Raw genomic sequence first — 20665 nt, 5'->3', positions numbered from 1 at the left:
AGTCAAGAGCAATAGTTCCAGATGGGCAGAGCATTGCTCCATAGGAGGCTTGCTGGGTGGATCCTGGTAGGGGCACATACAGGAGTCTGTTCTCTGCCTCCCTGTTTCTCACTTAAGAAAAAATAAAAAAAGAAAAGAATACTTAGGAATTAAGGAGGTGAAAAGCTTGTACAATAAAAACTATGAAACATTGCTGAAAGACATTTAAAAAAACCTAAATAAATAAAAAACATTCCATGTTTATGGACCAAAAGACTTAATATTGTTAGACTGTCAAAACTACTCAAAGCAATGTATAGATTCAGTGCAATCTCTATAAAAATCCCAATGACTTTCTTTCTAAAATATAAAAAACCCATCCTAAAATACATATGGAATATCAAGGGACCCTGAATAGCCAAAACTATCTTGAAAAACAAACCCCCAAACTGGCAGACTCATACTTCCTGACTTCAAAAGCTAATGCAAAGCCAAAGTAATCAGAGCAGCGATAATAAAGATATATAGACCAATGGAACAGAATTAAGAACTCAGAACTCAGAAATAAACCCTCACAGAATATCATTAAATGATTTTTGACAAAAATGCCAAGACCATTCAATGGGGAGAAGAACAGTCTTTTCAATAAATGGTGCTGGGAAAACTGGATACCCCCACACCAAAGAATGAAGTTGAACCCTTACCTAATACCATCTCTAAAAATTTACTCAAAATAAATCAAGAACCTAAATTTAAGACCTAAACAAAATTCTTGGAAGAAAACATCACAATAGCTTCATAACATTGGTTTTGGTAATGATTTTTAAAAAAATAAATAATTAATTTTTACAGGGACAGAGAGAGAGAGGGGGATAGATAGGGACAGATAGACAGGAATGGAGAAAGATGAGAAGCATCAATCATCAGTTTCTTGTTGAGACAACTTAGTTGTTCATTGATTGCTTTCTCTTATGTGCCTTGACGGCGGGCCTTCAGCAGACCCAGTAACCCCTTGCTTGAGCCAGCAACCTTGGGTCCAAGCTGGCGAGCTTTTTGCTCAAGCCAGATGAGCCCGCTCTCAAGCTGGCGACTCAGGGTCTCGAACCTGGGTCCTTCCGCATCCCAGTCCGATGCTCTCTCCACTACACCACCACTTGGTCAGGCAGTAATGATTTCTTGAATATGATACCAAAGACACAAGTAATAAAAGAAAAACATTGACAAATTAACCGTTATGAAAATTTTTTAAAATTTTATGCATTAAAAATTACTATTCAAGGAGTAAAAAGGCAACTCACAGAATGGGAGAAAATATTTGCAAATCATTTGTCTGATAGGGATTGATACCTATAATATATAGAGAACGTCTAAAATTCAAGAATAGCCCAATTAAAATATAGGCAAAGGACTTGAATACAGAGTCCTCCAAAGAAGGTACAGTAATAGCCAAGAAGCACATAAAAAGATGCTCAACATCAATCTTAAGAAAATGCAAATCAAAACTATAATGAGATAACACCTCACACCCATTAGGATGGCAACTATCAAAAACAACAGAACGCAAGTGTGGGCAAGGATGTAGAGAAACTGGAACCCGTGTGCGCTGTTGGTGGGAATGTAAAATGGTATAGTTGCTATAAAAAACAGTACGGTGGTTTCTCAAAAAATTAAAATTTAATTACCACATGATCCAGAAATTGCACTCCTGGGCTTATACGTAAAAATTGATAAGTTTTGAAAAGATACTTGTATACCCATGTTTATGGCAACATTAGTCACAACACAAAAAAGGTGGAAGCAACCCTCTTCCCCCGAAGATGACTGTATGCACAAAATGTGGTATATAGCTATCATGAAATATTATTCAGCCTTAAAAAGGAAGGAAATTCTGACACATGCCACAGCATGAATGGACCTCAAGGACTTATGCTAAGGGAAATACACCAGTCACAAAAAGAGAAATACTATAATACTACATGATTCCACTGATATGAGGTATTGGGGGTGATCAAAATTTTAAAGACAGAAAGTAGAATGGTGGTTTCCAGGGGCTGTGAAGAAGTAATCAAGGGGAGTTATTGTTTAATAGGTATGCTTAAAAGGGGGTTTCAGATTTATAAGATGAAGAGTTATGGAGATGTTTGGTGGTGATGGTTGTATAATGTGTACAAAGTATTTTTATCTTTTAAACTTTTTAAAAAAATTATTTTTATTTACTCATTTTAGAGAAGAGAGACAGAGAGAGAGATAGGGAGAGAAGGAGGGGAGGAGCAGAAAGCATCAACTCCCATATGTGCCTTGACCAGGCAAGTCCAGGGTTTTGAACCAGTGACCTCAGCATTCCAGGTCGACGCTTGATCCACTGCACCACCACACGTCAGGCTGTACAAAGTATTTAATAATATTGAACTAACTCTACACTTAAAAATGGCTAAGATGGCAGTTGTTATGATACATATATTTTACCACAATACAGAAAAAGAAATCAATTCATGAAAAATTCCAAATGTTTGGGGTGTTTAGATTCCCATGATATAGGAGTTTAAAAGACATCATGTCAAGAATTGAAAAATAATGTGCTTGCTTCACAGTTCACTCTGAAAGCTTTATGGTTAGCCTCATTTGCATCCCAGAAGGAAGTTTGATGCAAATGAGGATGGCACTAAACCCTGTTGCCTGCTGGGATCTGGGCACAGAGTCAACACAGCTGGGGTCCTGTGCAAGGTCACAGCCAGCATGATGGCCGTGGCTGAGAAACCCAGATATGGACCTGTAAGCTTTTCTCAGGAATAGCCCCCTTGCTGGTGACAAGCTTATGACAACAAAGTATAATGCAACTGTTTGAGAAACACGTTCTGTCATGCTTCCAGTGATGAGTTTTTAACAATAAAGCGAAACACCACAAACTGAAAAAATTAAGTCAATGAACTTCACATGAAGCCACATCATTTCCCTTTCTACTTGGTTTTGAAATTCAACTTCCTCTTTATATTAAAGCCAGCCTTTCTTTGAGGAGGTGAATAGGAAATGGAGCAATTTACTCTGTGACTTTAGTAGAGACCTTAAACCCCTCCCGTGCAGCCTGGCACGCACAAAATGGGAGGTGGAGGTGTGAAAATATAGGGTCTTGCCACTCAAAGTATGATCCCAAAGCAGCAACTGCATGGCCTAGGCTCTCCTCAGAATCCTGGGCCTCCGCCCAGAACTCCTGAATCAGAATCTGTACCTCAACAAGCTCTCCAGGGAGCAGTATAATAGCCCATGTACCTCTCCCAACTGCTTAGCACAGTAGAGGCAGTGTTGAGTGAACGTGCATATTTGTGACTAGGAGAAAGGACACTTTGGTTCTAGTCTCAGACTTACCACTGAACATCTGCTTTATTTCCCACCTATAACATGCCACCAGCTCTGCCTACTTCTCAGGACTTCTGTGAAGACCAAACAGGATCTCTGCTAACAATCCTGTAAGTGATCTGGGCCCAGTCTGCCTCACAGGCCTTATCCTGCACCATTTTCCATTGCACACTGCATTCTAGCCATGCTGATTGCAGGCAGAGCTCGTTTCTACTTCAGGGCCTTTGCACAAGCTGCCTTCTCTGCCTGAATGGTCTTCCTTTTGATCTTGTGTGTCTGGCCCCTTCTTGGTTATTCAGACATCAGCCTAATATGGTGAGATTCACTGAATTCAGCGAGAACCTCTCAGACCACCCAATCTAGTCACTCTCCAGTGACTCACCCTGTTCTAATTCTCTGCAAGCATTTATCTCCATGTGAGCAGGGACAATGCCTGTCTTATTCTGGGTTGGAGCATCAGTGCCTTGCCCAGTGCCTGTCATAATAAATGTTCAATACATATTTGGTAAAATGACCAGTGGTGGCGCAATGGATAGAGTGTTGACCTGGGACACTGAGGTCCCAGGTTCAAAATTCCAAGGTCACCAGCTTGAGTGCAGCCTCATCTGGCTTGAGTGCAGGGTTGCTGGCTTAAGCATGGGATCATGTCAGCGGTTGAGCAAGGGGTCATTGGTTTGGCTGGGCACACCCCTGTCCCTGCCAAGGCGCATATCAGCAGCAATCAATGAACAACTAAGGAGCCACAACTATGAATTGATGCTTCTCATCTCTCTCCATTCCTGTCTCTCTCTCACACAAACAAAAAAGCCAAAATGGCTGGAGCAGATAAAAATACTCTGGAAAAAATAAGCTACTACATGAAATATAAAATACTTTAATTAATAAAAACTTCCTTGCTTTCTCTTAGTGGTTTCTCGTGGAAATCACAGCACGGATTTTATCATGTTTTGAGGAAAGACAATTCACTCACTGTTCACATCCCTTTCAGGTATCATCATTAATTTCATCCATTTCCCTTGAGAAAGTAAAGAGCTTAAAAAAAAACTGCTACTGAGGTCACAATATAGGATATTAATGTCACTCTGCTGACAAAGCCTTGGCCAAGGCTGAGCAGATGGCCTGGGGGCAGGCTTGGCGCAGTCGCCCAGAGAACAGGCTGCCCGAGACCACAAGCCCAGAACGGCCCTGAGGCGCCTTCAGCCACAAAATTGAAACTTAGCAATTTATTGGTTTGGTTTGATTCTCAGTTAGGCATGACAGAAACTGGTGTAGGTTCAAGGTTAGAGGTTCTAAAAGGTTTATACAATTTAGAGACATATCAGAGAAGGAGACTGCAGCTCTTTCTTTATAATCTATTTACACTTTCTACCAGGAAGGTTAAATGAACTCTTCTGCCACGATCAGGTCTGTGTTAACTACAGGCCCCTAATCGCAGGCAGTGATGCGTTCTTAGGAACTTCCTCTGCCTCCTCAGTTTGGGAAATACCACAAAAGGAAAAGGTGCACAAAGTGAAAGTCACACCCTTGCCCAGTGTGCAGACTGAACAGAGCAATGGCCCCATCTGCTGACTCAGGCTGAAACGGCAGAACGTTAGGGTCCGCGGCAAGTTAGGAATATTGTGCCTCCTCCATGTCCCAGGGACCCACAACACTGCTCAGAAAAGTCTGTTGTCCTTGGGCTCCAAGCGATATGTAGGGTTTCTATTAATAAATATTTTCTTGAGGATTCCATGTCTTCCTTCTTGTTTATTTTTGGTTTTAAATTAGCTGCACGGCTCCAGAAGCAACCAGAGGTGCGATGATTTTATATCGGATCAGGTGCTGCGAGCCTTCCTCCAAGTCAATCACATAATCCCTGAAAAAGGAGGAAAACACACGTGCGGAGCTGAGCTGGTGCCCTGTCAGGAGAAATACTTCCCACTGTCAGAGCCACGTGCGCCACTCACCTCTGCTCATCTGTTTCTGGTTCCACCAGTATGTTTTCCTGTTGTTCTTTCACTCTCAGAAACACGTATGAATCCAGATCTGGCTTGGGAACTGCCAGAAAAACGAGTGCGATCAGAAAGCGCTCGCCTGACAGGAACAACCTGGGAGGAGCTGCTGGGACTAAGTGTACGGAACACGAAGGGACCAGGGATGTGAAAGCATCTTGGGGGTAGGGTGGTCTGAGGAGAGGTCTGGCTCCTTCTAGAAACAGCACACTTCCCACCCACGGTTCCACAGAACCACCGCTCATTCAACCTATGATGAGAACTGCAGACGTGCAGGGGACTCGGCTACCCCTGTGGAGGGCGCAAGCAGAGCACCTGGTTTCTGGACAAGGTGGTGACAGCAGCATCTGCAGCCTCACATGAGCGGCACGTTCTCTCTGTGATGCGGGGAGAAAGGAGTCAATGTGTACTTTGAAGGAAAGAGCAGGATTTAAAGAGGGAGCGTGAGCCTGGTAGGTAATGGCAAAGGTCATGGCAGAAATATGCAGGACCTTTTGGGAGGACAGAACATATAATCTGGTTAGAAAATATTTCTGTATAAAGGGGTAGGAGGAAAGAGTACAGGAAGTCCTCACTTAATGTCATCTCTAGGTTCTACATCTAAGTGAAATAATGTGTAATGAACCAATATTACAATAGGCTAATTGGTATAAACAAGAATTAAGTTCCTATAGCATTTCATGAACATTATAATGAAAGGACACTGAACAAAATGTTACTTGAGGTCCTGCTATAGTAGAAAGACTAGGTCAAATGGTAATAGTCTTGAGTGTTAGACTGAGCGGTCCCTCACTAGTTGATTACAGGTTAAGAAGTTGCTGTCATCCCTTCTCTTCAACCACCAGCCAGTGTTTCAACAGAGTGAGTGCCTCAAATTGGGCAGCTCCTCGATAGCTCTTCATTTCCTAGTGCTCAGTTTGCACCTGGAAGACTCCACCAACTGCAAAGTGCAGAGAACTACCGGTTAACTGTCAGTCCTAAGAGCACAGTGCAGGCTTCATGTTGTCCTTGATCCCCTTGTTTATAGAAGTGTGTTCAGGACAACTGGCTCTAAAGGTCTAAGGAAGGTCCCCTTGGCTGCTCCAGGGTTCTGGGCCTGCCAAGGAGACGCCAACTTCAGGGTCAGTTGACCCCACTGGGAAGCTAGTGATTCTAGGAACCCCAGCTTAGATTTCAACATGTCATCCCCCTACCTGCCATCAAGGTCTACAGTCCTCCAGAGGCCTGAGGGGGACTCATAGCTTCTGGGCTAATTTAAGCAATTGCACCAGGAGAGATCTCCCACCTCCCCACCCCTTCCAATTCCAAGAGACTGGCTCTAGTCCTTCTTAGGAATCCAGCACAGTGACATGTATTTTAGGAGGTCCACCAGCATCCAGTAGAGGCTCTTGGAGGGACGACAGCTTAGAGCCAGTTCCAGGAATTCAGATGCATGCCCATCAGTAATCCCACGGCTGCTTTAATCGACTGGTCGTGATAGCAATGGGTAGTGATTAGGGATCCAGTCCTTGCTCTGTTCCTATTCTTCTAGGGTGCAGACAAAAGTGGCTCAACTGGACATGGACTGGGCCTTCTGTTTCCCTCTGGCAGGTTTACCAAAGTGACCAATGCAGAGTTCCACAATTCTGGTGTGGGTCTGGCTTGCTCCTGGTGTTACAGGCTGTACTGTGTCTCCTACCAAATTCATATGTTGAGGCCCTAAACCCTCAGTATTTCAGAATGGGAATGTTTTGGTACAGGGCCTTTAAAGAGGTAATTAAAAAGATGGTGGGGTAGGTAAACATGGTAGTTGCCTCCTCCCACAACCTTATCAAAATCAACTAAACTACAGAACAACCATTATTCAGAACTGCCAGAATTCAAGCCGAATGGAACTTCTTACAATGAGGGAATTAAAAAAGCCACATCATGGTAGGAGGGATGGAGACGTGGAGCGAGCTGGTCCCACCCATGTGTGGCGGAGAAACCTCTACAGGGATATCTGGGCTATGGAGGTCCCTCCTGAGAAGAGGGGTCCCAGCCCCAAACCAGGTCCCCCCAGCCAGCGTTCCAGTGCAGGGAAGAGAAGTCCCTGGAACTTCTGGCTGTAAAAACCAATGGGGATTAAGACTGAGGGAGACAGAGGCTGCTGGAGTCCCAGGCAGTTTCTCTTTAGACCACTCACAGACTAACTCAGACTCACTCCCTGAGCTCCAGCACTGGGGCAGCAGCTTGAAAGGAACCAGGGACATACAGGGAGGAACTGAATTGTCTGGCATCAAGGTGAAAGCTGGGGCGCAGCTTTCTCCCCGACAGAAGTGTTGGCAGACGCCATTGTTCCTTTGATGAGCCTTCCCCCCAGAGCCGGCAGGTGGGTGCCGTATCTGAGATTCCATCAAACTGGCTGGCCCTAATGATTCCCTAAGACCCTGCCCCACCTAACTTTCAGGCCCACCCAAGCTGTTTCCAGTGGCTTTTCCCTACAAATGGTCTGTCCTGGCTCATGCTTCAGATTTTCCTAAAATCTATCAAACAAGCTGCATCTGGCCTCAGCATCCCCCATACCTTTTGCTAAGTGGTCCCAGGCCTGGCACTAGCAGCAGGCAGCCTTGGTTTGCTGTTTGGCCTCGCCTGGGCACTAGCAGCAGGCAGCCTTGGTTTGCTGTTTGGCCTCGCCTGGGCACCTCCAAGCCCAGCACAAGTAGCAGCCACCTGCAGATTGCTTTGGAGCTCATGCTGGGTGGCCCTGGGCAGAATACAGGCAGTGGCTGCCCTTGGCCTGCACCTCCTGGGAGGCCCCAGAGTCAGCACACCTGGTAGACAGCTTCAGATCACAATGAAGCACCACCACCCAACCACTTCCACAAGTGACACACTCAAGGGGTGGGTCAGTGGGTACCAGAGCCCTGCTGAAGTAACTGCTGCTCTGTGAACAGCAAAAAGAAAAAAGAATCCAAAAAAAAAAAAAAAAATGAAGAGAGTGTAAGGAACCTCTGGGACAACTTCAAGCATATCAACATTTGCATCATGGGGGTGCCAGAAGGAGTGGAGAGCGAGAAATTGAAAACCTATTTGAAAAAATAATGACAGAAAACTTCCCTAGCTTGGTGAGGGAGACAGACACACAGGAGTGCAGACAGTCCCAAACAAGAGGAACCCAGAGAGGCCCACGTCAAGACACATCATAACTAAAATGCGAAAGGTTAAAGACAAAGAGAGAATCTTAAAAGCAGCAAAAGAAAAGCAGTCAGTTCCCTAAGGGAGCTCCCGTAAGGCTGTCAGCTGACTGCTCAACAGAAACTTTTTAGGCCAGAAGGGACTGGCCAGAAATATTCAAAGTGATGAAAAGCAAGGACCTACAGCTAAGATGCCTCGACCCAGCAAAGCTATCATTCAGAATCAAAGGGCAGATAAAGAGCTTCCCAGACAAGGAAAAGCTAAGGGAATTCATCACCACAAAATCAATATTATATGATATGTTAAAGGGTCTTCTCCAAAAAGAAGAAAAAACAGGAAAAAAAAAAGACCAATGTGAATAATAAAATGGCAATAAATACATATCTATCAAAAATGAATCTAAAAAACAAAATAAACAGAACAAAACAGACTTAATAGAGAATGTTTTCACGGTTGCCAAATAGTAGGGCGGGGGGTAGGGAAAAACGTGGAGGGATTAAGAAGCACAAATTGGTAGTTACAGAATAGTCAGGGGCCTGTGGTGGCGCAGTGGATAAAGCATCAACCTGGAACAATGAGGTCGCTGGTTCAAAAAACCCTGGGCTTGCCTGGTCAAGGCACATATGGGAGTTGATGCTTCCTGCTCCTCCCTTCTCTCTCTCTCTCTTTCTCTTTCTCTCTCTCCTCTCTAAAATGAATAAATAAATAAAGTCTTAAAAAAAAAAAAAAGAATAGTCAGGGGATGCAAAGCACCGCATAGGGAACACAGGCAATAATATTCTAATAACTATGTATGGTGTTAGATGTGTGCAAGATTTATCAGGATGATTACTTAGTAAGTTATGTAATGCTTAATCATTGGAGTGTACACCTGGAACAAATATAACAACATATATCACCTGTAATTTAAAATAAAAAAATGATTACAAAAAAAGAGGTAATGGAGTTAAAATGAGAACATCAGGGTAGAGCCTAATCTAATCTGACTGGTGTCCTTATAAAAAGAAGGGAAAACTGGGGTGTGTGTGTCCAGAGGAGCAGCCACGTGAAGAGGCAGAGAGTGGCCTTCTGCAAGCCGAGGACAGAGCCTCGGAGGACACCAACCCGGCCAGCACTGGATTCCGGACTTCTGACTTCCGGATCTGCGGGAAATAAATCTGCTGTTTGAGCCCTCCCGTCTGTGTTGCTTTGTTATCATAGCCGGAGCTGACTAAGACATCTGGTGAACCATGTCTCTGCCCACCCTGTTCCAGCTCCTCCACCTGCCACAGTGGTCAGCTGGCCCGGCACGGCCAGTGCGGGAGAGACACTCCTGGGGCTCAGTGTACTTGAACTTGCGGCCGCAGTGTACTAAGCTCAGTCCGTGAACAAGGCGGATTCCAGTCCCTGGAGCATTGCTGGATTGGGTCCGGCCGTTCAGTCTGACAAGGTCCTGCTCAGACATGGCAAGTTGTTTAAGAGAGAGATATGGATTTTAACCTATCTTCTACGGGTCCCCACTTAGTTGAGCCACGTTAGGAGTTGCTATCCTAAGTCCCTCCCCTCAGCTCAGCAGAATGTTAAGGGGACTTTGAAGAGGGTGAGAGGCAGAGGCCTTGGCCACGCTCACTTCCCCCAGGTGACTCTTTTGTCCCTACACTCAGTCCTGCTACCCTTCTCCGTAACGAGGGAAACTCCCCACAACAAAAAGATTAGGAGTCTTTGCTACGAGTAATAAGGAATCACTGAAGGTTTCCATAGCCTCCTATTCAGATCCTCCTTGGCAACTAGACAACACCGCACTGTCTGGAATCTGAGGACAAGACTGCTGGCTCTTTGAAAGCAGAGACCCTTGTGTCTTCAGTGCCCAGGGAGCCTCGCACAGGGCAGCTGCCGCTAGGTGACTGTCACAGGAACCGATGACTGAATGCATGGACGAGTCTCTGTTTATAATGGCGTCATAAGAATTTCCACCTAAGCTGAAAAACACACGGCTGCCCTTACACTTGCTTTAAATGGTTTTTTTAAAACTCAAAACCCTTCTTCTCTTTTCTCTCCTGCTTATCTACATACCTATTTTTCCACATCTGAGAGAACTAGAGTACAGGTAAAGATCTTACTCTAAAGCACCTGAAGACATCTGGGATGTAAACTATGGCCCCTCGGGATGACTAAAAGAGAATGTTCTTCTTACCTGCCCTCAAGAGGTCCACTTTCTGCAAATTAGGAGGCATGTGCTTTAAGGCAACATTCTTTAGATAGGTCTCGGTGTTAGCCATGTACCTGAAACACATAAATTAAAATCATGGTGACAGCCCTACCAGTAGGAGCCGCTGGGACCTTCAGACAGACAACAGTGGCTCTGAGATCAGCTTCACGGACACAAGCACCAAAACTCAGGCTCGCAAGCCAGGGGAAGAGAGGCAGTTCCCACACCTGCTGCCCACTCACTCTTTGGCAAAGGCCAACTCTTCGGGAGAAAGGCTAGAAGGCTCCCCCTCATGGCGTGTTTTCTCCTTTTCAAGGATGTGAGGAAAAAACTTCTCTATCTGTGAGGACAAATAAAAGTCATCATGAAAACATCTGTCCAGATTCAACTGTGAAACATACTAGTTTTCTGAAATAAGTTGGGGTTAATATAGAAATTGACTTCAACAATGGCAAGGTTTCACGGTCAAGACTGTTTCTAATAGTAAGACCTACACTCCAGAGGGAGGGCAGGAGTCAAAGAATTCAGAAGAAAGATGAGGAGGTAATTTCACAGACGATAATCTGAAGTTTCAACTGTAAATGATATTCAAGAAGAGAAGGGGATGCTCTTTAACATATTTATGTAGCTGTACAGGGTGTTCTATGAGGTGCTGTGAAAAGCTGGAAAGATGCATGCAGACTACAGAAGCAGACTGAACAGTGTCAATTATAAGAGTATAAACTCCAGGCTAAAGCCCACAATGAGGTGAGGCTTGGAAAAAAAGCTAAGAACTACCATAAAAAAAACCCAAAAAGCTACAAAAAGCTGTGTGCTCAGGAACCTGAGAGGGCTCAGTCTGTTGTCTGGAGTCAGTGACGGTATGGTTACCTGTGAAGGAAATGTTCCCTGTCAGCACGGGAATGACAGTGGTGAGGAGGAACTGGAGGCCCAGATAAAGGAGCTGTCATTCACTCAAAGGAGTTGAAATCCTTTGGCTTGAGTCAATTATGTCCCCATGTAAAAAATTAATATTTACACGGGGTTTAAGCACACAAAGCATTTTCTCCTGGTAGATGTAAATTGCTACTACTCCTCTATCACTGCATGTACTAAAAATTTATGTAGTTTCCTAACTTCAGAAGAATTAGTGCGAAAGAGGGGCACAAGACTAGAGAAGGGCAAATTTCCCAGTTTTCAAAAACACAGAAGGTAGGGAATCTTCAAATACAGATTAGTGTCCTTAATATTGATAGGTGGCATTATATTAGAATAAATAATTTTAAAAATGGTTTGTGAATTCAAAGAAACGTAAGTAGTTAACTTGAAGAGGATTTAACCATAAAAACAAAAACAAAAAAGCCTGGAAGTTGAGGGTGGGGTGAAGAGGCATAGTGTGTGCCTCAATATTTTTATAACATGATAATGTCTTTATGACACCTTTGGGGACAAACTGTAAACCTGGGGCCGGGTGACAGTATCGAATGGGAGACTCACAAACAGTTGAACAAAGAATACTGACTCAAGGGACAGATGCCAACCGTTAGGGCAGGCTCTGATGGCATATGCTAGCATCGGTCCAGTCCTCTTACGGAGTCAGGTAAGAGCTTTGATGACATACTTATCAAACTTGCTGACAACAGAAAGTGTTACGAGATAGCTACTAGACTACGTGAGAAGATCAGGATCCAGAAAGAAGGGAAATGGCCCAATTTAATAAAATAAAGCTTAAGAGAGGTAAGTAGCAAGCTCTACACTTAGGAGTCAAAAACCCAGCCTTACAAATACCAGACAGTGTCAGGATGGGGTAACTTAAAAACTTCAGATAAGGTTAAAGTTAACAATGAGTGCAGAATGAACTTAGTGTGATGTGTCTGTCAAGCATGGTAATGTAACGCTAGGTGGTATTACTATCATTTTATTAATCAGGATAAGGGAAGTGACCATCCTGCTTTTCACAAACGTGACCAAACTACAGCTGGAATACTGCAGTCAGTTGAGGTAGTATAATCAAAGAAGGATATTGATAAACTAGAACTTTAAAGGGAAGAGACCAGGTGAGTAACTGGAAATAAATGGTAGAAATGTTTAGCTAAGAGGATTGCAATGAGACTTGTGAACTCTCTTCAGACCTAAAGCATCCTCATGTAGGAGAACATATTTGTTTTAAAACAACTAAGGGGACAAGAGGCACCAATGAAAAGGAACTTCATAGAAAAAAATTTCAGGGTTAAAACAGATACACAAAATAAGAACGTGTAACAACATCATTTTTATAAGTTAGATGGCCACAGAGCTTTGGTTGAATGTCAAGCCAGCACTGCCAAGCTATAACACTAGGGGGCACCGTTCACAGCGAATAAATGGACTAAAAATGTGTCCCTTGAGGTGTGCAACACACATTCCATCTGTGCTTCTCCAGAACAATCTCTTGCCCTCCTTGCTCTTCAGCTACCCTGATTCTGGGCCTCAGCAGCATCGTCAGGGTGTGGACTCGCCCCGGCCCCAGCCCAACTTCTTCCCAAGATGCCCAGCCTATGACACACTGCACTGCCTTAGTGCCTACAGATGTCTCCACGTCAAACCTTCATGAGCCGACATCGCAAGTAGCTGCTGAGGACATAGCGGATCCGCTCCAGCTCCATTCGATGGATACCGACTTTCAGATCCCCCTTCTTTGCTCTCCTGAGATTTTCTTCCTATTAAAAGGGAAAATGAAGTTTGTAAGAAAACACGGTGTTTAAAGACTAAGAACCTTTTTCCTTTCACCTACGCGCAGCCCACAAGGACTGTCGTCACTGGCAACGCTGAGGACTCAAACACTACATTTAGGTCAAAGGAGAACAAAATACTCGTATGAGTTCTTAGTTTCTTTTCATTCCTTAATTACACAAATATATACGATGACAGTCTCGTTACATAAAGTCCAAACAACACTCATCCACAGGCATACCTCGGATATGCTGCGGGCTGGGTGCCAGAACACCGCAACACAGTGAGCCACACTCTGTCTGCTGGCGGAGGGTCTGGCCTTCAATTTGTAAACAAAACTCAACAACGTGAAGTGCGGTCAAGTGAGGCGCAGTAAGGTGAGGTGCGCCTGTACTTTTGGAAAATGACCATTTAAACAGAATCTGTAATGACTAGAACCCCAACCCAATAGATAATACAGTAGACATAAAAAATGTCTAAAGAGTCTAAAAAGTAGCGTTAAAACACCAGTTGAGAAACTGTTAAATATCAATGTTTCAAAGCAACTCTGAGGCTGATGATGCCTTAAGCCAAGCTCATCGAAGACAAGGGCCACACACTCAAATGCCTGCCCCGCACAGGCAGTGAGACACGTGAGAAAGGTGAGCAGTGGAGAGCACCCTGAAACGGGGAGGCCCTGACCTTGCTCGGTCAGCCGGCCTTATATAAAAATGTGGGGTGGTGAGGCCAGGCTTTTAGACTGTTCAGAGGAAGCTGAATGCCATATATTCCCAGGTACTCTCATGCTTTATAAACGTAGGTAACTAATTCAATATTTAAGTTGAAATAACAAACTAGGCTGGGCCAAATGAAGCAGATTTGCTATCAGCCCTCTTCCTCCACTGACAATGCCTTTCAGTGTTCCTTTGTACCCTGGGATAAGAACTCTTACCATGTGATCTAGCTGCTCCATGACACATTCTACAATCTCAGGCTTGCTTTCCAGGAGGTCAGGGGCAAACTTCTCATTCATCCAAGCCTAAAAAACAATGCCAAGAAAATCACTCACACACACACACACAGTGGAGCAAAACAACCCTGTAAGTCAGTACATACCCCATGAAAATCACAGATGTCTGAAGCAAAGAAAACTGCCTACCGGTTGGAAATAGCAGCAATGTGTTGAATGCAAGCTGTTTAATAAGGTCTTTCCTTTTTCATTTCGTAGGAAATTGTGTTTACAACCTTATATTTAACCAACATTACACACACAAAAAAAAATCCCTGATCACTTCGAAAATGTCAGTATTCCCATTGCTGAGAGTAACACCACCTGGTGTTCAAACAGCACCTTTCACAAAGTAACACCAATGCATTTCCTCCACCTGCTTTTTCCCACCAGGTGGCACCAGCACCTTTCTCCTATTTGAGGAGTTGAAGTAACGCTACATCAATTCTATTCACCTCTTCATGCCTGAAGCTCAAAGCACTTTATAAATACTTTTTCATTCAGCATTATAATATCTGAGAGAAAATATAGTTATCCTCATCTTATTGACGAGAAAACACTGCTTATTTACTAAGTGCCTGACAGTATAGTAGAAGTGGATATTCATCTATTAAACACTTTTGAAACAAGAGTTTAAATCCCTAATTTATGACTCAGGCCCAGATACTTGTTATATTTTGGAAATTACCAAGGCTTAGAAAACTGAAATATCCACAGGTGACTGAGGAAAAGTACAGTTATCTTTCAGTTACAAGAAATTTAGTTTAGCATAGCTCAGAATTACATGCCAATTAGGCCCAATTTATTCCTTTTGACATCCTTGGGTCTCTGCTTCTGCAATTATCACCACCAAGACGCATTAGTAAACACTGGGTATTGCTACCATCATACTTCTTTGCCGGTGCTCAGCTCTGTACTAGTGTTGCAGAAGTTAACTAGGAAGACAACCTGAATGTTCAAGAAGCATAATGAATTGAGAAAAGACAAACTGTCACAGAGAACTTATAAAGCAGGAGTTTTTCTTTTCAACTGATTTTATTAAATAATTAGTAGATAAAATAAAGAATAATGATATAAATATCTGTGTGCATATAACTTCATTAACAAATATTATCATTATTTTAAGTCTCTGTGTGTCTCTCCCTCCTCAGAGGTAATTGTTAGCCTAAATTTAGTGTTTAATATTTTGTACAGTTTCATACTTGTTTTTATCTGTATAGAGTGCTTTCCAGTCTTTACACGACAGGGCTTCCAAGAAAAATGACAGTGTTCATGTGGTACACTGGGGTAAAATGGTGTAGACTGTGCGGATTTCTCATTTACATTGTGAAATTATGATAAAATATAAAATAGGGAAAACATATCAGTATAAAACTTTAAAATATGCCTGACCAGGTGGTGGTGCACTGGATAAGAGCATCAAACTGGGACATGGAGGACCCAGTTCGAAACCCCGAGGTTGCCAGCTTGAGCACGAGCTCATCTGGTTTGAGCAAGGCTCACCAGCTTGAGCCCAAGGTCGCTGGCTTGAGTAAGGGGTCACTCGGTCTGGTGTAGCCTCCCCAACCTCCCCGTGAAGGCACATATGAGAAAGCAATCAATGAACAACTAAGGTGCCGCAACAAAGAATTGTTGCTTCTCATCTCTCCTTTCCTGTCTGTCTGTCCCTCTCGCTGTCTCTGTCACACACAAAAACAAACAAACAAAAAAATTAAATATAATCTTTTCAAATAGAGTTTGAATCTATGATCTTTAAAAATAAAGGAACCAGGCCCTGGCCAGTTGGCTCAGTGGTAGAGTGTCGGCCTGGCGTGTGGAAATCCCGGGTTCGATTCCCTGGTCAGGGCACAGAAGAGAAGCACCCATCTGCTTCTCCACCCTTCCCCCTCTCCTTCCTCTCTATCTCTCTCTTCCTCTCCCGCAGCCAAGGCTCCATTGGAGCAAAGTTGGCCCAGGCACTGAGGATGACTCTGTGGCCTCCGCCTCAGGTGCTAGAATGGCTCTGGATGCAACAGAGCGACGCCCCAGATGGACAGAGCATTGCTCCCTGGAGGGCATGCCGGGTGGATCCCAGTCAGGCGCATGTGGGAGTCTGTCTGACTTCCTATCCACTTCTAACTTCAGGGAAAAAAAATAAAAATCATGTGCTATATTTAAAATAGCTACATCTGGTTCCTGATTAAAATTTAATGACATTCCTGATGAGTCATGGAGCAGTAGATAAAGTGTCAACCCAGAATGCTGGGGGAGCTGGTTTGAACCCAGCTCTGAGTGTGGGCTCATCAGTATGGGGTCATTGGCTTGAGTGGGGGAAAAATCCACATGATCCCAAAGCTTGCTAGCTTGAGCCCAAAGGTGGCCGGCATGAAAAGCCTAACGTTGTTCGCTTGGACAAGGGGACACTGGCATGCCCTGGTCGAGGGATGTATGAAGCAATCAATGCACAACCAACGCAAAAGCAACTACACGTTGATGCTTCGCACTTTCTCCTCCCTCTCTCGGAAGCAATCAATGAACAACTGAAATGAAAGCAACTATGAGCTGCTTTTTCTCACCCTCTCTCTCCCCTCCTGACTCTCTCTCTAAAAAAAAATTATTTTTAAATGACAATTTGTTGATCATGTTATGGGATGGGCTATATCTTCCTCCACCCCTGAGTCATATGTTCAAGTCCTAACTCTCAGTACCTTAGAATATGGCTGTATTTGGAGACTGGGTCTTTAAAGAGGCGATCAAGTTAAAATGAGGTCATTTAGGTGGACCCTAATCCAATATGACTGTTGTCCTTTTCAGTGGGGTAAATTGGAACACAGAGCCACAGAGGGAAGACGGTGTGAAGACACAGGGAGAAGACAACCATCTACAAGCCCAGGACACAGGCCTCAGAAGAAACCAACCACATGTCAGCACTTTGATTTTAGATTTCTGGCCTCTAGAGTTGAGAAAATAAATTTCTGTTCTTAAAGTCACCCAGTTTGTGGTACTTTGGTATGCAGTCTTAGCAAACTAACATCATCATTAAAATGAGAAACTATGCAATGTAGGTAATAGTTTTTAAGTCATTTTTTACGGACATTCAAGAATAACCCATATACACTCCCAGAGCTGTGTCTATCAGCAGCCCTTGTGAGGTTGATCGTTAGCCCATGCTAGGCAGCCTGAGTCTGTGTCCAGCTGTAAGAGCTGTCCAGATGGGGGACAAACTCCTTGGCTGCACTCAGGGCATTGCAAGAGAGCATCAGGCTTGAGGTGTAACTCATGATCACCCACTGCCCAGCTGAGGCTGTGTGGTCAGATGCAACTATCCCCAGACCGCCTTCCAAGCCTGGGAGCTCTGGCTTCTCACCAGAGAGTGAAAGGTCAGCATCATTGGCACATGGGCAGAACACCAGTGTGTGCCACATCACCTAAGCTGGCAAGCTCTATCTTCCCAATAGTTTTGCAAGTGTTTGAATTTTATATACATAGTTTTCTTAGCAACTTATTTTTTGTTGTTCTACATTGTGTTCCTGAGTTATCTATGCTGTTGCAGGAGCTATCTTTTATTCATTTTATTGTTTTTTTCCCATTGTGTGTATGTGCCATAATTTTGTATCCATTATAGAATGGATGTTGAAAGATATCTGGTTATTTGCAGTTTTACTATTGCAAGCAATGCTATGAACATTTTGTGCATGTCTCCTGGACTACACATGAAAGTTTTCTCTAGGTTTATACCAAGGAATAAAATGATTGTGTGCCTTCAAATCGACAATTAGATTATTTTCCAAAATGACTGTATGTGTTTACATGTTCCCTGCAATATGCAATTGTTGAAACTGCTCTAGAGCCGTCCCAATACTTAAATTGTTCACTTTTTTTCACTTCTGCCAATCTGATGGGTATGAAGTGATATTTCATTAGGATTCAAATTTTCATTTTCCTGATTACTAAAAAGGTTGAATACCTTTTTATATGATTGTCAGCTATCCTGGTTTCCATTTCTGAAAGATGTCTGTTAAGACTTCCTGTTAAGATATTTCAAAGGACTAAGACATAAAACTTACAAGTCACCACAACATCTCTCTAATAGCAATTTTTTTTTCCTTTGGAGAGAGAGGAAGGGAGAGAGAGAAGCATCAACTCATTGCTCCGCTTAGTTGTATATCCATTTGATCACCTCTCATTTGTGCCCCGACCGGGGCTCAAACCTGCAACTTCTGTGTCATGCTGAAGCCCTTGGGATAGAGCCAGTGACTTCACAGCTCCAGCACTACACTCTATCTACTGTGCCACCAGCCAGGGCCCGAGTAGCAAATTCTTGCTCTGTAACTGTTCCAGTAATTGTACCCAAAGCTGTCCCTTACTGGCCCCACTCAAGGATTTTGTGTTTGACATGATGAGGTCTTTAACAGAGGCTGGTCCCCCTTAGTTTTCATTTCTGTGTAGATGGTAAGATCTAGTCCTTCTCTTGAAAAAGGCTTGAGTTCCACTTCTTCATTTCCTGATTCCTGACATTTGCACTGTTGGACTGAATAAAAAGGCTAAGATTGGACAGGTGATTCTACTCGGGAAGCTTACCTGCTCCAGTCTTTCAATGAGCTCTGCAGGTGTCAGGACCACCTCCTCACTACCCCCATCAGAGTCCTGTCCCATAAGATCCAGTTCCTCGGTCATCTTCTCTGAAACCTGGAACCTATTGAGAATAAAAGAACCAATAACCTTCTGTGTTTACCATTTATTTTCAAGAATAGGCAACTGTGTATCTACAGTGGGGTTGTGGGGCCTCATTAGCAGTGGCTAGAGAATTCATAGGCTTTGATGTTTCAATTCTTTGCCTTTTCCTTCACACCTTGGATCAGTTATCAGCTTCCCAAAGAGGCCACCCCTTATAAGTGTTTCCATCTACATCTGGAATTGAGCACCTATCACACCGTGCAATAATTATCTGTCTTTCTGGTAGAGGCCCTCTCCTCAGTGGATGTATTCACTTCGAATATGAATCAGGGACCTGCTCTGTGCCTGGCACTTCTAAGTACAGGCGACATAACTACCTGTGCAGACCCTGAACTTAGCACAATGCTTAACTCAGCGGGCACTTAAAATTGGGAAAATACTCAATGCCTCATTCCTAGAGTCGCAAGGCCCATGAGCATCAGACCAGTGACCCTAAAGGTTTAAGATGAGTGATGGGGACAAGAGGAAGTCCCCGGAGCCTCAGGGAAACAGCATATTCTCCTTGCTCCTCTCCTCCCGGTGCCATAAGCACGAACTAACTCCTCCTCGCGAGCGAGCCCCCCCACCCCCACCCCGCCGCCCCAATCAGAGGTCTCATTCGGATGCTCACCTGGACACCTGGGAGGCAGAGAGTCGCTCGGAGGTAGCAGGAGGTCAGGACGTGGAGCTCGTGAAGAAGCTGCCCGGGCTGGTCCAAGGGGCGCGCCTGGTAGCGGAACAACCTTCAGCAGGCCTAACCCGAAACAACTAAATCCCGCACTTCTCAGCTCCCGCGCTCCTCTTAGAAACTTTCTGCCAGGGCATCACGTCATCGCGCACGGGCGGAGCTGACCAATCAAACCTCGGTGACCTAGTGGCCCCGCCCCAGGGGGTGGGGACTTGCGTCTTTTGGCTCGTTCTCCCAACCTCCAGTAAGAACGCGGCGGGAAGCTTGTCTGCGTTAGCCCCGCCCACCCCGGCCGGCAGCCCCTGCGTGCGGGCCCGGCTGACACCAGCAGGGTGGTCGGGAGGGGGCGCCATCCACCGCGGCTGAGGAGACGCGCCGGTGTCTGCCTGCCGGTCACCGGGATGCAGTCGCTGGATGGAGGATGTCCTGGCCGGTGGCGGACAGAGAAATGGTCTCTGTTAAGATCAAGCCACTTCATCTCTTGGGTCATCTTCTTCACCTTCCGCGGGTTACTTCATCTTTCCCGGAGCTTCAGTTATGGCCACTACTTTCAGGTCTAAAGACCTTTAGGCTGGAGGGACTTAAAACGTAGCACCAGACCACCAGCAACAGCAGCGTCTGGGAACCGTCAGAAATGCAGGTTCCCAGGCTCCGCCCAGACCTGCTGAGTCAGAAACTCGGGGGCGGTTCAACAGATCGTGCAGGTGAGTCCGCTGTTGGGGAGGCTGGAGCACCGCCGCTTCCGGCAGTGCTTCCGTCTCGGCTGTTGACTCTGGGTTATTTTGACATTTACTGCTTATAACTTAAATGTAGAGCCAAAGTATATACTGTATATATATATTTTTTCTTTGTGTGATTTCAGTTTTTCTTCTCTGAATCGCTGATGCTTTTCCCTTCTGCTCTGTTTCTGTGTCAAGTGTCAGTTCTAGCTCCTC

At 44.5% G+C, this 20665-nt stretch overlaps 1 protein-coding gene across 2 annotated transcripts; it reads right to left on the bottom strand.

Annotated features, from left to right (window-relative positions):
* Window positions 1-3823: 3823 nt before the first annotated feature.
* On the bottom strand, window positions 3824-19830 carry GINS4 (GINS complex subunit 4). Of its 2 annotated transcripts, XM_066235265.1 has the most exons (8): window positions 19674-19830; window positions 18908-19022; window positions 14291-14377; window positions 13233-13346; window positions 10911-11008; window positions 10654-10742; window positions 5280-5370; window positions 3824-5188 (listed from the first exon to the last, which is right to left on the bottom strand). In XM_066235265.1, the coding sequence occupies exons 2-8, from the start codon at window positions 19001-19003 to the stop codon at window positions 5092-5094; spliced, it is 672 nt and encodes a 223-aa protein (XP_066091362.1). In that variant the 5' UTR covers window positions 19004-19022; window positions 19674-19830; the 3' UTR covers window positions 3824-5091. The 2 variants fall into 2 exon arrangements, with proteins under 2 accessions (XP_066091362.1, XP_066091363.1); XM_066235266.1 differs by lacking the exon at window positions 14291-14377.
* Between the last annotated feature and the right edge of the window lie 835 nt (window positions 19831-20665).

The sequence above is a fragment of the Saccopteryx bilineata genome, chromosome 6, assembly GCF_036850765.1.
Source record: "Saccopteryx bilineata isolate mSacBil1 chromosome 6, mSacBil1_pri_phased_curated, whole genome shotgun sequence".
NCBI lineage: Eukaryota > Metazoa > Chordata > Mammalia > Chiroptera > Emballonuridae > Saccopteryx > Saccopteryx bilineata.
Note: the sequence above shows the minus strand (reverse complement) of the source record. Positions and strands in the feature narration are given on the sequence as shown.